Genomic DNA, 18363 nt, shown 5'->3' with positions numbered 1-18363 from the left:
TGCTTATAAATCATATAATAATCAAAAAATAATTTTAAGATTCATTCCCAAAATCAAAATATCATTCATTAAAGTGTCTCAAGTAAACAAAAATTACAAAATTGATTGACAAGCCAATATAATCCATTGATAACCCCAATTAAGAGACAAAGAGTTGTATTTACTAAAGGTGTGAAAACTATCAGTGATAGGTAAACAGATGACACTAATGAGTTGGAGTTAGTTATTCTAATATATTGATTAGCTTCACTTAATTTTTTTAATCCTTTAATCATCACAATATAATAAGAATTATGAAGTGTACATGCTCATTTAACACCGAGTTATGTATGCTGTGAAAAATATTTTCATCAAGTGTTGATTGACTTTAAATTTTTCAGGTTCATATTGGTTTATATTCGCTTTTCTCAAACAATAGGTTGTTAGTCATACCCTTCAAAATCATTGATGCATTACGTAAACAACACATGGCTAATCTAACATTTGAACAGTGAACAAAACAAGAGAAATGAATACATCTTTATTATTAACAGCAATATAAATTATCATGATGAGCATCAACTTAATTCAAACCAAACAAACATTAATGCAGAAATGAATATTATTCCTGGATTTGCATTGGTTTTACCGGCGTTCAGTTACTGTCAGCTGAAAAAAAATGCCCAAATTTTGTCCGACTTATACGAGGGTCAAGACTAAATCCTTAGAATTTGGAGCTGAAAAGGGCCCCCGACTTATAGTAGGATCGACTATTAGGCGAGTTTCTACGGTAGACTTACTTTTTAAAAGGTTTATATTCAATTCACTCCCTTGTAAATGTCCATATTGATCATATGGTGTTACAAATTCAATTATGATGTCTAGTTTTTGTTTTAAATAAGAACATGTTCTTGTATAATTTACAAATATTAGAAATATGTGTATGATTTTAGGGTATGAAACAACAAAGAGTTAAGTTGATGAAACAGATGAAAGAAGATGCAGATGAATTTAGACGATGGAAGATGAAAAAAGAAAAAGAAGTCATGCAGTTACAACAAAAGGTTTTTCTTTGGAATTTTTATGCACCACCTACGATAGTAGTAGGGGCATTATGTTTTCTGGTCTGTGTGTCCATTCGTTTTTCTGTTCGTTCGTCCGTCCATCCATCCCACTGCAGGTTAAAGTTTTTGATGAAGTTGAAGTCCAATCAACTTGAAACTTAGTACACATGTTTCCTATGATATGATCTTTTTTATTTTAATGCCAAATTAGAGTTTTGACCCCAATTTCATGGTTCACTGAAATTAGAAAATGATAGTGCGAGTGGGGCATCCTTTTACTATGGACACATTCTTGTTTTTATTTAAATACACAGTCTTCACGATGAACTGCTAAATCTACAGGCCCGGAGCTCAATTTTTGAAAATTTTTAGTTATATTCTGTTGGCTTGTAGATATGATTTTTACAGGCCCGAGAGCAATATTACAAGCCTGGGCTGCCTGGGCTGCCACTCAGCGTGAAAACTGAATACATGTGAGGAGAAAAGAAGGAACTAAAAAAGATAAAAAAAAAGGAATATGGTTTATTTTTTCATGACACTTTAAAATTCGTACTCCAACTTCAAAAACGAAAAGCAAAGGACCAGTGTTTTTTTACCGTTCTTCATCTCAAAGTCACAGTGAGTGGAATTCTTTGCTAGTTATTGATAAAACAACATCTGTATTGAAGAACATAGATTAGGGCAACTTTTATCAAATTACAGACTTATAAGCAATGAAATTTGATAAATACTCTCATTGTTTGCCTGATCAATTTTATTGTACTGAAATATAGAAATAATACAAACAATATATCGGGGAACATCAAGCTAATTTGGTTGGAAATAATGTATGAATAGAGCACATATTCAGGTGAACTGCAAAACAATTTGATAAACAAACAGACCATAGAGAAAAATTGTACAACAGAAGTTTAATCTCAAGAATATAAAACACACCATAGTAGTCAGGATATTGGGGGCAAATATTTCATGCATGGAGAAACTTTTCACAGCCTCCACAAAGCATGAAATTTCATTTCAATGCCCGATTTATCATGATTAAGGACCTTTTCTCTGAATGTTTTGAACACTTATTTTGTCCAAATATTCATACAATTATATTGTAATTGTTTACATTTTATTCTTTGGACTTAAATCGATAGTTGTCTCATTGGCAATGAGACCGCATTTCCTTATTTTTGTTTTGCGGTAATAAAGCTGTTTGTACTAAGGTGGCATTAAGCAAACATCAATCAGTCTATAATATCAGTAGATAAATGTTAGTATTCAATATATAAACTTGGGTGGACATTGGTAGGATGCACACTATGAAAGGACGGGAAAAGCAAATTCCACATAAGATGTAGTATTTCTGATAGACTGATGAAAATTATTTACATTTATATAGTGACTATGAAATATTAATGTGATTTAATAGGGAAGAAAAAGGGATTGTGAGATTGCCAAATTACAGAGAGAAAACCAGAAACAACAAAGCATTCTGAAAAGAAAGGGAGAAGAGGTAAGATTTATAGAGGTTCACAGGAGGAGGAGGAGGAAACAATAGAATGTTTTAAACAGAAAGGAAGACTAATAAACAAGATCTATAGAGGTTCCAGGGGGAGGAGGGAACAATAGAATGTTTTAAACAGAAAGGAAGACTAAAAACAAGATCTATAGAGGTTCACAGGGGGAGGAGGAAACAATAGAATGTTTTAAACAGAAAGGAAGACTAATAAACAAGATTTATAGAGGTTCACAGGGGGAGGGGAAAACAATAGAATGTTTTAAACAGAAAGGAAGACTAATAAACAAGATTTATAGAGGTTCACAGGGGGAGGAGGAAACAATAGAATGTTTTAAACAGAAAGGAAGACTAATAAACAAGATTTATAGAGGTTCACAGGGGGAGGGGGAAACAATAGAATGTTTTAAACAGAAAGGAAGACTAATAAACAAGATTTATAGAGGTTCACAGGGGGAGGAGGAAACAATAGAATGTTTTAAACAGAAAGGAAGACTAATAAACAAGATTTATAGAGGTTCACAGGGGGAGGGGGAAACAATAGAACATTTTAAACAGAAAGGAAGACTAATAAACAAGATCTATAGAGGTTCACAGAGGGGAGGAGGGAACAATAGAATGTTTTAAACAGAAAGGAAGACTAATAAACAAGATCTATAGAGGTTCCAGGGGGAGGAGGAAACAATAGAATGTTTTAAACAGAAAGGAAGACTAATAAACAAGATTTATAGAGGTTCACAGGGGGAGGGGGAAACAATAGAATGTTTTAAACAGAAAGGAAGACTAATAAACAAGATTTATAGAGGTTCACAGGGGGAGGAGGAAACAATAGAATGTTTTAAACAGAAAGGAAGACTAATAAACAAGATTTATAGAGGTTCACAGGGGGAGGGGGAAACAATAGAACATTTTAAACAGAAAGGAAGACTAATAAACAAGAAACAATAGAATGTTTTAAACAGAAAGGAAGACTAATAAACAATATTTATAGAGGTTCACAGGGGAGGAGGAAACAATAGAATGTTTTAAACAGAAAGGAAGACTAATAAACAAGATTTATAGAGGTTCACAGGGGGAGGGGGAAACAATAGAATGTTTTAAACAGAAAGGAAGACTAATAAACAAGATTTATAGAGGTTCACAGGGGGAGGGGGAAACAATAGAATGTTTTAAACAGAAAGGAAGACTAATAAACAAGATTTATAGAGGTTCACAGGGGGAGGGGGAAACAATAGAACATTTTAAACAGAAAGGAAGACTAATAAACAAGAAACAATAGAATGTTTTAAACAGAAAGGAAGACTAATAAACAATTTTTATAGAGGTTCACAGGGGGAGGAGGAAACAATAGAATGTTTTAAACAGAAAGGAAGACTAATAAACAAGATTTATAGAGGTTCACAGGGGGAGGGGGAAACAATAGAATGTTTTAAACAGAAAGGAAGACTAATAAACAAGATCTATAGAGGTTCACAGAGGGGAGGAGGGAACAATAGAATATTTTAAACAGAAAGGAAGACTAATAAACAAGATCTATAGAGGTTCACAGAGGGGAGGAGGGAACAATAGAATATTTTAAACAGAAAGGAAGACTAATAAACAAGATCTATAGAGGTTCACAGAGGGGAGGAGGAAACAATAGAATGTTTTAAACAGAAAGGAAGACTAATAAACAAGATTTATAGAGGTTCACAGGGGGAGGGGGAAACAATAGAATGTTTTAAACAGAAAGGAAGACTAATAAACAAGATCTATAGAGGTTCACAGGGGGAGGGGGAAACAATTGAATGTTTTAAACAGAAAGGAAGACTAATAAACAAGATCTATAGAGGTTCACAGGGGGAGGAGGAAACAATAGAATGTTTTAAACAGAAAGGAAGACTAATAAACAAGATTTATAGAGGTTGACAGGGGGAGGGGGAAACAATAGAATGTTTTAAACAGAAAGGAAGACTAATAAACAAGATCTATAGAGGTTCACAGGGGGAGGAGGAAACAATAGAATGTTTTAAACAGAAAGGAAGACTAATAAACAAGATTTATAGAGGTTCACAGGGGGAGGGGGAAACAATAGAACATTTTAAACAGAAAGGAAGACTAATAAACAAGAAACAATAGAATGTTTTAAACAGAAAGGAAGACTAATAAACAATTTTTATAGAGGTTCACAGGGGGAGGAGGAAACAATAGAATGTTTTAAACAGAAAGGAAGACTAATAAACAAGATCTATAGAGGTTCACAGAGGGGAGGAGGGAACAATAGAATGTTTTAAACAGAAAGGAAGACTAATAAACAAGATTTATAGAGGTTCACAGGGGGAGGGGGAAACAATAGAATGTTTTAAACAGAAAGGAAGACTAATAAACAAGATCTATAGAGGTTCACAGGGGGAGGGGGAAACAATAGAATGTTTTAAACAGAAAGGAAGACTAATAAACAAGATCTATAGAGGTTCACAGGGGGAGGAGGAAACAATAGAATGTTTTAAACAGAAAGGAAGACTAATAAACAAGATTTATAGAGGTTCACAGGGGGAGGGGGAAACAATAGAACATTTTAAACAGAAAGGAAGACTAATAAACAAGAAACAATAGAATGTTTTAAACAGAAAGGAAGACTAATAAACAATATTTATAGAGGTTCACAGGGGGAGGAGGAAACAATAGAATGTTTTAAACAGAAAGGAAGACTAATAAACAAGATCTATAGAGGTTCACAGAGGGGAGGAGGGAACAATAGAATGTTTTAAACAGAAAGGAAGACTAATAAACAAGATTTATAGAGGTTCACAGGGGGAGGGGGAAACAATAGAATGTTTTAAACAGAAAGGAAGACTAATAAACAAGATTTATAGAGGTTCACAGGGGGAGGGGGAAACAATAGAATGTTTTAAACAGAAAGGAAGACTAATAAACAAGATCTATAGAGGTTCACAGGGGGAGGGGGAAACAATAGAATGTTTTAAACAGAAAGGAAGACTAATAAACAAGATTTATAGAGGTTCACAGGGGGAGGGGGAAACAATAGAACATTTTAAACAGAAAGGAAGACTAATAAACAAGAAACAATAGAATGTTTTAAACAGAAAGGAAGACTAATAAACAATATTTATAGAGGTTCACAGGGGGAGGAGGAAACAATAGAATGTTTTAAACAGAAAGGAAGACTAAAAAACAATATTTATAGAGGTTCACAGGGGGAGGAGGAAACAATAGAATGTTTTAAACAGAAAGGAAGACTAATAAACAAGATTTAGAGAGGTTCACAGGGGGAGGGGGAAACAATAGAATGTTTTAAACAGAAAGGAAGACTAATAAACAAGATCTATAGAGGTTCACAGAGGGGAGGAGGGAACAATAGAATATTTTAAACAGAAAGGAAGACTAATAAACAAGATCTATAGAGGTTCACAAAGGGGAGGAGGGAACAATAGAATGTTTTAAACAGAAAGGAAGACTAATAAACAAGATCTATAGAGGTTCACAGAGGGGAGGAGGAAACAATAGAATGTTTTAAACAGAAAGGAAGACTAATAAACAAGATTTATAGAGGTTCACAGGGGGAGGGGGAAACAATAGAATGTTTTAAACAGAAAGGAAGACTAATAAACAAGATTTATAGAGGTTCACAGGGGGAGGGGGAAACAATAGAACATTTTAAACAGAAAGGAAGACTAATAAACAAGATTTATAGAGGTTCACAGGGGGAGGGGGAAACAATAGAATGTTTTAAACAGAAAGGAAGACTAATAAACAAGATTTATAGAGGTTCACAGGGGGAGGGGGAAACAATAGAATGTTTTAAACAGAAAGGAAGACTAATAAACAAGATCTATAGAGGTTCACAGGGGGAGGAGGAAACAATAGAATGTTTTAAACAGAAAGGAAGACTAATAAACAAGATTTATAGAGGTTCACAGGGGGAGGGGGAAACAATAGAATGTTTTAAACAGAAAGGAAGACTAATAAACAAGATTTATAGAGGTTCACAGGGTGAGGAGGGAACAATAGAACATTTTAAACAGAAAGGAAGACTAATAAACAAGATTTATAGAGGTTCACAGGGGGGGGGGGGAAACAATAGAATGTTTTAAACAGAAAGGAAGACTAATAAACAAGATTTATAGAGGTTCACAGGGGGAGGAGGAAACAATAGAATGTTTTAAACAGAAAGGAAGACTAATAAACAAGATCTATAGAGGTTCACAGGGTGAGGAGGGAACAATAGAACATTTTAAACAGAAAGGAAGACTAATAAACAAGATTTATAGAGGTTCACAGGGGGGGGGGGGGGGGAAACAATAGAATGTTTTAAACAGAAAGGAAGACTAATGAACAAGATTTATAGAGGTTCACAGGGGGAGGGGGAAACAATAGAATGTTTTAAACAGAAAGGAAGACTAATAAACAAGATCTATAGAGGTTCACAGGGGGAGGAGGAAACAATAGAATGTTTTAAACAGAAAGGAAGACTAATAAACAAGATTTATAGAGGTTGACAGGGGGAGGGGGAAACAATAGAATGTTTTAAACAGAAAGGAAGACTAATAAACAAGATCTATAGAGGTTCACAGGGGGAGGAGGAAACAATAGAATGTTTTAAACAGAAAGGAAGACTAATAAACAAGATTTATAGAGGTTCACAGGGGGAGGGGGAAACAATAGAATGTTTTAAACAGAAAGGAAGACTAATAAACAAGATCTATAGAGGTTCACAGGGGGAGGAGGAAACAATAGAATGTTTTAAACAGAAAGGAAGACTAATAAACAAGATTTATAGAGGTTCACAGGGGGAGGGGGAAACAATAGAACATTTTAAACAGAAAGGAAGACTAATAAACAAGAAACAATAGAATGTTTTAAACAGAAAGGAAGACTAATAAACAATATTTATAGAGGTTCACAGGGGGAGGGGGAAACAATAGAATGTTTTAAACAGAAAGGAAGACTTAATAAACAAGATGTATAGAGGTTCACAGGGGGAGGGGGAAACAATAGAATGTTTTAAACAGAAAGGAAGACTAATAAACAAGATTTATAGAGGTTCACAGGGGGAGGGGGAAACAATAGAATGTTTTAAACAGAAAGGAAGACTAATAAACAAGATCTATAGAGGTTCACAGGGGGAAGGGGAAACAATAGAATGTTTTAAACAGAAAGGAATAATAAACAAGATCTATAGAGGTTCATAGAGGGGGAAATATACTGCATTTTAATAAGGAAAGGACATAAATTAAGAATGTACCCTCATGTTGTTCTAATGTTTTTACCACCTGGTTGACCATTTAACCACAGAGGTGTTTCTGGTTGTACATTTTTGCCTCATGAAATTATTTACAGAAAGTTGGTCTGCTTATCTTTTATGACTGATAGTGTTATTAAAGGGATATCTTAAAGAAATCTGTTTACTTCACTTTTTATTCAAATTTCATCATTTTATGTTCTGTTAAATCATAGTTTTTAATTTCCTTTTGTTATATTTTGTATGTATGATCTGTATAAGCCTCCCGTCTTAAGAGCACCACCATGAGTAATGGTGTAAAGGAGAGCATTAAACACGCTGTATCATCACAGATTATTGCAAACATATGCCTACCCAGTTCCCCAGCCTGGCTGTGACAGGTCTTACTACCAGTAAGTTAATCTTCCCCAAGTTAAATTTACTTGTTATTTGTTCTATTTAGTTTATGACTGTATTTACTTATTTTTAGGCTGCTGCAGCAAACAAGAGATTGAAGGAAGCTTTAGTCAAACAAAAACAAGTTCAGAAAGAGAGAAATGAAAAATTTGAAAAATATGACACAACCAGTATAGGAAATAGGGTTAGGGTAGGTCAAATTACAATAACTTAATGTTGTAAAGCAGAGAGTCTTTGTCAGGTGAACATAAGATGTTTTTGTTAAACAAAGAGTTAAGTAAAAATTTAGCTCTTGAATGCTTGGATTATATATCTGCACTGTTGTTGGGATTTGTGAATGCAGGTTTGCTTTTGGTTCTGACACTTTTCTGGTTTGTTTTTCAGAGTTATGGGTCTTTTTAATACAGTCGAACCTCGTTGTGTCGAACTCGGTTGTGTTGAAAACTCGGATGAGTCGAAGTAATTCTCTGTCCCGGTAAAATTCCTGTTTGAACATTGCATAATTACCTCTGATGAGTCGAACTCGGTTGTTTCGAATACTCAGTTGAGTAAATTTTATAGTCCCGCCGATGTATAATTAATGTAAATTGACCCCGATGTCTCGAATTTCGAAAGTAAAAATTTTCGAAAGATTCAGACCTAATGATAAAAACTCAAATCAGATGTATTCCTTATGTAATCTAATCATTTTCAAAAGGGATTAAAGCTGAGTAAACACTCTTGTTTGTATAACAGTTAAATTGACATGTTTATGGTGACCGGTAATTAACACCTTTGTTGATCATCCAAGCGGAACGCTAGTGTGTTGAACATATTTCACCTGATATAAAATTGAAATGAATTTAATTGACCCAAACCGAGATTAAATAAAGTTAAGACAATTACGATAAATTTATTATAATTTAATGTAAAGCAGACGACCTCATCAGAGACCTTTTAGTACTTGTTTTGTTCCGCGAGTGATTTTATAATTTATAGTGACTGACCTTTGTAAATATTTGTGTATACTATTGATTTTTCTTTGCCCATGATTTGTATCTGTACCTGTGTGTTTAATTATTATGAAGGACCAAAAAATGTGGAGATTGAATACACAATCATAAAGGGTCACACTGTTAAAAGTATCTAGTTTACACAAATCTCATACCGTATTTCATGCATTTCAATTTTATGATGACACACTCGACCTCGGATGAGTCGAACCTTGGATATGTCAAATACTTTGGTCTGGTCCCTTCTACTTCGACATAGCAAGGTTTGACTGTAGTTGTTTTTACAGAGGACATCATCATGTTTTACAGAGGATATCATCATGTAATTTTTTTTACAGTGCCATTTTACTAACTTCCAATAAAATACCTTCTAAATATTTCATTTTATTCTGGCAACAATTTCGATATGCTCAAAACAGGTGCATCATTTTGCTCTTTGCGCAGCTTTTTATTTAGATATGAATAATGACACTTTATCTGATAAGTGAATTAATCACCAGTAATTAGATATTTGCCCATCCAATAAAAAATTGATGCCTACAATTCTTTAAAAAAAAAAAAACAATATTGTTATCTCCATTATAATGCGAGTAAGAGAAAACATCACAAAATCTTTCATATTGAAATCAAATCACTAGAAGACTACGCTTGCACTCAAAAATATGAGACCATCAATTGTTGAATTGATACTTTGAAACGAAATGAACGATGCAAACAACTTTGCATTAGAATGACACAAAATGTAAATGATCATTGTAGTCCTGGTTGAGTCACGAGCTGGAGGTCAGAGTCAGCATCAGGGAGGCCAAATATCATTTGAACAGGCTGCTGTCTGATCGTAAGGAAATGGTTATGAATTTGAAAGACTTGAAGGACAGGATAGATGAGGATGCTCCACCCACCAAGGTTAGTAACAAGTGACAGACATGAGGATGCTCCACCTTCTAAGGTTAGTAACAAGTGACAGACATGAGGATGCTCCACCTTCTAAGGTTGAATGTTCCTTTGCAATCTTTTAAGTGACAGGATACACCGGTAATTGTCCAGTATGATCAATTTTCAAATTTAAGTGATTCCTGAAGTGATAACATACCAAAATCTGCAATTAGATGAATCTAGCATATTTATCATTTATTTTTATTTCCTTCATTTTTTAGAAAAAAAAATGTTAGGTTTAGAACCTGTAAATTAGGGAGGGTTAGCTGACCATTTTATTTGGGCCTTAGAGCAAGATAAATAATAGTAATTCAAGAATATTATTCCCAAAAAGTATATTCTTTGTGCTGTTATTTATAAGGGCTATTCCATCATAAAAATGTATGTGGGAGGGTAGGAAGGGACTTTCAAAATATCACTACAACCAAGAACCATTATTTAGATAATTTTGCATAATGGTAATAGCCGCATACTGAAAAAAGACCCATGACCCACATTCAATAATTAAACTTCCCTTCCTACCCTCCCACATACAATTTAATGGAAAAGCCCTAAGTCCCTGCAACCCTTCCTCATTCAATTTATTTTAAGAGCTAGTCTTTGAAAGAATCAGGCAATTTTGAAAAAAATCAAAACATGGCAGAAAAAAACCACCGACCTTACCATTCTATTTTGGAGTTACCCTCATCCTGAGTCTTTCTTTTCTGCGTGTCTGGTAATTCGAGAAATCTTTAGATAAATTTTGAGCAATGATAGCAAATTACGGAGTTAGCTCCCCTTAATTGTTAATTTCTAGTGCATTTCAACCAAATTATATCTTGAATTACCAGAACAGGACAAGGAAACTTATGTTATATTCATGCACCATTATACATTTGGATCATAAATGAATGTAAACTTGAGTGGGATTTTGTTTGTCATGTTTTCACTACTGTCTGGTTCTTAGTCAGATTGGCACTTAATAGCCCTAGTGTAATATGCAGGAATTATTTGTAGTCTGATGATATTGTCTATTAAACACAAAAGACATACTGTGGATTCATTCATTTTCGTGGGTACCAATTTTCGTGGATTAAGGAACACCTACCTGTTCGTGGATATTTAATTTCGTGATTTTGACGAAGTCTGCATACAAGCCTATAGGAAATTTGTCATTCGTTGAAAATTTAATTTCGTAGTTCACCTATACCCACAAAATCCACGAAGATTTGTATCCAATGAAAAATAAAGAAACCACAGTAAATGAAAGAAGAGTGAAGTATTCAATAGGAGCAGGAAAATTTCGTTGTACAAAATTATTTTTTTTATATCCGACCCTTAACAACTATATATACTGCATTACAGAAGTTGGCCTGGATAAAAGACGGGAAGTTAGACTCGTCAAGTTTTGAGGTTGAACATGTAAAGAAACAGATAGAGGAAGTACAACAACAGATTGATGAGAGGTAAACATGACTAGAAATCGCTATTTTTCATTGGTTTCTAATTTCCAAGAATTTTATGTTAGAACTTTTAAAAAGTCACAATTTAGTAACATTTCACAATACCTTAAAATAAATTGAACAACAAAATTGTTGTGTTGGTTTCCTATTTACAGCTGTTATTTTAAAACAAACTTTGTAGAAAAAAAAGGACAATTTGACATTAGAAGGAAGATAACAATGTTATTATATTGGCTGGCAGCAGTCTTTATTTAAAAGGAGGCAGACAATCAAAAACCATAATTTGATTAAGAACTGACAAACCAAATCACCTAAAACTAAAAACTCAGCAACACTGATCTTCCAAAAAACAAGGGTGGTCTCAGGGTATTAAAGCAGATCCTATTTCACTAGTGGCATCAATTGGATTGCTCATGGTAAGTAAAAATCTGATGTTATGTCATGTAAGAAGATGACATAATCAAGAAAAAGAGGACAGGTTTGTGGCTACGAAAATTGGAACATACATACGGTCAGCTGTGACACAGACATTCCATAAGGGTCAACCAAATCATGATGGTGTCTAAATATTTTGAAGGGACAACTTCAACTTAAGAAAAAGGAACCCCTGTTTCAATAGCTTTCCTGCAAGTAGCAATTCTCTATCAAGGATATCATGACAATACTTATAGCTAAGTTTTAATTGATCAAAATTCTATCAATAAACTTAGCTTAATACTTGTAATCATAGATTTTTTTTTATGAATAATGAGAATTAATACATTGGATTGCAGTTAGAAAAAAAAAACGCATTTTCTACTTTGTATAACATTCAAAGTCAATGTAATAAAAAGAATAACTAATCCAACATTTCAAATATTATAAGTTACACAGTTTGCTAGTGACCTTATATGATATATATGGGGTCAGTAAATTCCATATGGGGTGAGAGCAAATTTACTGACCCCATATATATCGTATTAGGTCACTAGCACACTGTGTAACGAATTTATCTTACCGATTATCTTAACTTGTGGTATTTAGACAAGTGGCCTATCAAAGTGATTAAGTCTTCAATACTTAGTGTTAAGAACCTACTTCCATTTGTCTCTACAAAAACAAGTGCCAACAATAACAACTTCTTAGCTTTAAGTGTGTTTTATGAATTTATTTCAATCGTTCATCATCATTTTTTTCGTCGGTGAAACCTTTCAGATTTTTCCTCAATTAGTTGTTTTTATAAATGGATGTAACACCACTAATAACCATGTATTGAAATAAGCCCTGCCTACTAACCTAATATGAAATATACACGGTCTCCACAAGATGGTTTTAACAAATCATATTCCTAGTTATGTATAGGAGGTAAGATAATAAGATATGTTCATCTTGTGACCGAACATCAGTACTGATTCATTCATGTGCTACATACATTTGATAATTAATGTGTTATTTGGTCACTTGTTGAATATTTTTCAATATTTGAATTGTCAAATTAGTAATTCTGATAAATCTTATCTTATTATTATATGAACTTATTATTCCATAAATTTTTTTTTTTCAGAATTTTCTATGGTTTTATAGTTACTATGAAGGTTTTGAAATGAATTTTCTATTTGTCCATCATTCTATATTTTTAGGAATGCTCAGATAACTGACCTCCAACAAAAGGTTGTTGATGCTGATCAAGGTAAGAATTATAAGCGGTCAAAAGGTCTATGGCTATGGGAGTAGTATAAAATTGGAGGATGCTGTGTAATGTTAATTTTAAATATTTGTGTTGTTTTTATTATTGCGAAAATTGTGACGAGATAGGTTTCACAGAAATAATAACTTTCATTTCAGATTTTGAAAGCATTATTTGTATGCAGCGTTTCCTGTAATTGCAAAACTGAAAGAGTAATAGCTATGATTTACTCAGCATGACAAAATGTGTGGTGTGGTTAAACATGTTTATTATAGCTTAACAGGTTTTGGGTTATTGTAATGGTGATCAGTAGTATTCAGTTACAATTTTTCAAGTAATCATTAATCAGCCAAAAGTATTACTTGTTATTTGATTTAATCAAATACTTTTCAATATACCTTGTAATCCTGATTACTTTTTGATTACATTCTGATTACAATGAAAACAATTCTCAAATTGTGTTTATGGTCAATATATCATTCTTTAAATGAACATTTTTATTATTCATATTCGAAAAATATATCACTTGTTAAAATAGTTTTATATTATTAAGCATGTAAAGATATTATGAAATATGGATATAGATGTAATTTGATACCAACAAAATGTTATTTTATTGATTTTTTTTTCAAAACTTAGTTTGTAAGGACATCAGGGAGAATTGACTTTTTTCTCAAGTCCAAAACACCCTCTTGCACGACATGAGAAGAAAGGGGATGCAACAAGAGAGTTGAGGCTATAGAGAGCCCAGTTTTTTTTTCAATGCTTTATTGTCCCCAAAACCTGGTCTGTAAAGTCTTATAAGATAATGAAAATTTATGGAAACTGATCATCTTTCCAGTAAGCTATAAAATTAATGTTTCAAGAGAGCTTGCATAACAAATATAAAAAAAATCATATATTTTCACTGTCCTACTTACAGAATGTAAAGGGAAATCTATATGGGAGAGTTTACACACGATGGTAGAGGCAAAGTGTGCATTGAAATGGTTACTAGAACAGGTAAGATCTATAGGGGAGAGTTTACACACGATGCAAAGTGTGCATTGAAATGGTTACTAGAACAGGTAAGATCTATAGGGGAGAGTTTACACACGATGGTAGAAGCAAAGTGAGCTTTGAAATGGTTACTAGAACAGGTAAGATCTATAGGGGAGAGTTTACACAAGATGGTAGAGGCAAAGTGTGCATTGAAATGGTTACTAGAACAGGTAAGATCTATAGGGGAGAGTTTACACACGATGGTAGAGGCAAAGTGTGCATTGAAATGGTTACTAGAACAGGTAAGATCTATAGGGGAGAGTTTACACACAATGGTATAGGCAAAGTGTGCATTGAAGTGGTTACTTGAACAGGTAAGAATTAACAATTAACAATTAAATGCCTTTTTTTGTTATTTTATTTATCGAAGCACATTTTGTGAATTCGTAATTATTTATAGAATAACTAATCGAAGTATTCAAATAGTAAAAAATATTCAACGAGTGACCGCATGAGTTAATTATCAATGTTGTTCAGTCACGAGTTGAATATTTTTCGATATTTGAATTCTTTGATTAGTTATTCTTTTTATTAATTGGCAAATGGCTTTTTTTTATGAAATTAAAGTAGAAAATGTGAGGAACTATATCTTTTTCTACGCATTCACAATTTGTTTTGATCTGATGTAATCGACAACGTCTTGACAAAGCCTATTTTTATATGTCAGAGGAGTGAAATAACCACGTTCATTTGACATGTGAAATTATCGGTTTTTATTTCACTGGGAAATCAATGTAATTCATTGCAACCAATGTAATAATCAATGATATAACCTTCCTCAGTTGCTGAAGGGTTTAATTTGTCTGTCTACAGTGATAACTACCATGTCAACATTGAAGTTGTGAGGTTGAACCCTGTTTCAACAAGGTGTATTTAAGGATGTACTTAGGTGAAATTAAAAAATCTAGAATTTAAAATTGATACTATAAGTCTGAAGACTATTAGTTAAGGAACAAAATAAGCTAAAAATATTGATAGGTTATGGAGTTCCTTTTCAAGATGTTCGGTTTTTTTTAAATGGCAGGAAAAGGCTGACTCAGACTTTTACCTTAGGTTTGCATTGATATTATTTGGGTCTCAAATTGAAAGAAAAGAAATCTAGAATTTGAAAAGAAAAATGGGTGTTATGGGGCAAAATTTTTCACCTTGTACTGTAGGGAAAAGACCAAGGAGTCCGAACATCTGTCACAAATTCCTAAATCTCACCTAAGTACATCCTTAAATCCGATCTTAATTGACCGGTATTGCCAGTTCCTGCCAAAGGTCTTGGTTCTCTCTTTTGGTACTCTGGGTTTTTCATCAATAAAACAGGCCGCGATGATATAGCGACATGTCCCTGAAAGTGGCAGTGAAGACCAACTATTGTTCAATCAATTATATAACTATCCTTAAAAAAAATAAGTTGATTCGTATGATTGTCAAGACAACTTATTAACACAGAAGGGGGAGAAGAAGTGCTATATTTGTATTCAATCATAAATAAAGCAGACGACACATTTCACGGTGTCCACTTTTAATTAGATTAAGTCCTAAATTTATGTGGAGTATATTGAATTTTACATTACAACCCAATATATAGCTAGTTAACCATTGTCTATATTTATTCCAAGTGATTTTCTATTTTAACAGGCAGTATCATCTAGGGCAGATAGTAGTAAAGCCCAGGGTGAATTACAAGATTCTAAACTGCATCACATAGACAGACATGGTGAAATGGAAGAACTTCAGAAAGAAATAGAGAATTTAAAACACAAACATGAAGACAATGTAACCAGGATACAGAAACAACATGAAGATAAGGTAATACGTTTGATTTTAAGTCATTAGAATCTGACATATTTGTGCATGTTGTGAGAGCTGAGAATTGTAAAGGTTGTATCGTACAGAAAATGACACCCTCCAACAATTAAATTACCCCCAACACACACAATTTTTTCTATCTATATTAACTGATTTTCATATATACATGCGAAAAGGAGTAGAGCCATGAACCCCAATAAACAGCCTTGTAAAGGTGATTATTTTTAACTTTAATTATCAATGTAAATCTAATGTGTATGTATTGCTAAATGTATGATATTTGAAAGTATGATAAGAAAAATTGTACATCTGCTTCATATCTATAAAGGTATAATCATAAAAAAAGGTAAATATTTCATTTTCATCCATTTTCCTAGAATTTTTCAACTTTTCCACCTCTTTTCATGATTTTATATGTGGCCCTCCCCCTCGCGCATTGAAATTTGTGAAAAGTAAAGAATATGGTATATAAAGAATATTTCAGAAAACATTTTAGTTGGCTAAGGGTGGCCTTGTTAAATTATTCGGAAAACTGTTATAAATTTTGCAGAATTCTGCCAAAAATTAGGATTTTACGAAATTCACCTACATTATTATGTCTCAAATACGTCACTTATGACGTAATTGATGTAAATCTTTTTCAGCTGCAAAACTATTGGACATTTTAGCATATGCTTTTTTCAAATTTTCACCACATTTTGGCAGTGAAAATTTCAGATTTTTTGGCCAAAATTATAAGTGTACCAACTTCTTTAAGATAGCAATACAGTCAGACTTTTCTGACTCCAACCAACAGTCTTTAAAGATTAATTTCTTAAAAACTACTTAATGGATTTTTACAATCTTTAACTCATTTTAAAGCTGACATAATATACTTTCTTAATGTAAGGACAATTTTGTTTTTTGGTATGATCAATTAAAAAATAAAGCTCATTAACTGCCAAAAAAGTGCTCTCCCAACTTGGATGAAAATAGCACATTCATTTCAATTGGTGGTAAAAATTTGGTTTTCATCCCTTTGATTGACCATGAACAAAACCGTGTCTCAGATTTTTGATATATGCCTCCAGTTAGAAGATATATTGATTCAACTGCTGGGTGCCAAACCTCAATTCACCTTTCATCTTTGAAGACCTATAAATTCATTCAGAAACAAATTATCCAAAAACTGGGACATGGTTTTGTAGAAAATACTCCCTTTAATCATATATATCAAAGCCAAACCAAAGGGGGCACCCATAGAGATTCTATTTCTATTTTTTTATGACAATTCCCATGAAAAAAATGTTTTGAAAAATCACCATAAAACTGAATATCTCCCTTTGAACCCCTATAAATGCAACATAAATATAAACATCCCTCTGTCTTTTGTACACTTGAACTGTAAATTTTGCATTATTTGTGCACTGTCCATCCCTCATCAACACTAATTTAGCATATGGCGGGAGTTTGCCATCACAGATTTGACCAACATCTGTAATGTAGTAATTAAATATGGCCAAAGCTCCTCCCCTGTCCAGACTGTATAAGATAAGATAATATTAATAGTGATCAGTTGCATATAGTAAATTTTTAACATAATTCTCACTTTGAAATAATATTTATTATTCATATTTAAAAAGAAATACATGGTTCTGTGAAATTATCTAGAAACTTTAATAAATCCATGCCAAAAAAAAAAAATACTTTCATACTACCTACTGTCCTCTTCATAAATAGAACTGATACTTCTAATAGTACAAGTTAAAAAAACTTTGATCAAGGTAATTTGTCTAGAATAAGGATTGTTGCTGGTGTCAGATTCAGATACATATTATTTTGCCTTAGTAAGAATTTTAAATTGTCAGAGGCATTCAAAATTTTGTTTAAGCTGCTTTTACACATTTATATCTATCTATATATGACATACATGTCTTCACTTTAGATTTTATTCTCCCTACATTTTTTTCTCTTTTATTTTTTTGTTTGTTTACCTCAATTATTATGTAAATTAAGTTCGATTGCAACATAATAAGATAAGACCACATTATTTTTCTTGTGGTCAGAGATTAACAGCTGGAAACTTGCTATCAACAGATGATTGAATGGTTAGCTCCTCCCATATGCTCTTTATATATACAGTATTTACCATGTGCTTTTATTTACATAATTTAATTATTAATTTACTCCCTGATGTGACATCATAAAGACTTTTACAAAATGTTCAGATGGATAAATACTTAAAAATAATGTGATAAAAAAAATTTCACTAAAAAATCTTCATTAGATTGTAGTGCTACCTTAATGTTACAAAAAAGGTTC

At 32.8% G+C, this 18363-nt stretch overlaps 1 protein-coding gene across 2 annotated transcripts in view; it reads left to right on the top strand.

The window, feature by feature from the left end:
* Window positions 1-18363, top strand: part of LOC127714195 (chromosome-associated kinesin KIF4A-like) — a 49635-nt gene that overhangs the window by 24812 nt on the left and 6460 nt on the right. For both annotated transcript variants that reach the window (XM_052220213.1, XM_052220214.1), the window contains exons 15-22: window positions 933-1043; window positions 2461-2544; window positions 8259-8375; window positions 9937-10083; window positions 11458-11558; window positions 13175-13224; window positions 14144-14223; window positions 15892-16062. In XM_052220213.1, the coding sequence (XP_052076173.1) occupies window positions 933-1043; window positions 2461-2544; window positions 8259-8375; window positions 9937-10083; window positions 11458-11558; window positions 13175-13224; window positions 14144-14223; window positions 15892-16062 (861 nt within the window). The remainder of the gene's footprint in view (window positions 1-932; window positions 1044-2460; window positions 2545-8258; window positions 8376-9936; window positions 10084-11457; window positions 11559-13174; window positions 13225-14143; window positions 14224-15891; window positions 16063-18363) is intronic.

The sequence above is a fragment of the Mytilus californianus genome, unplaced genomic scaffold (assembly GCF_021869535.1).
Source record: "Mytilus californianus isolate M0D057914Y unplaced genomic scaffold, xbMytCali1.0.p SCAF_9, whole genome shotgun sequence".
Lineage (NCBI taxonomy): Eukaryota > Metazoa > Mollusca > Bivalvia > Mytilida > Mytilidae > Mytilus > Mytilus californianus.
This window is presented reverse-complemented; position numbering and strand designations above follow the sequence as displayed.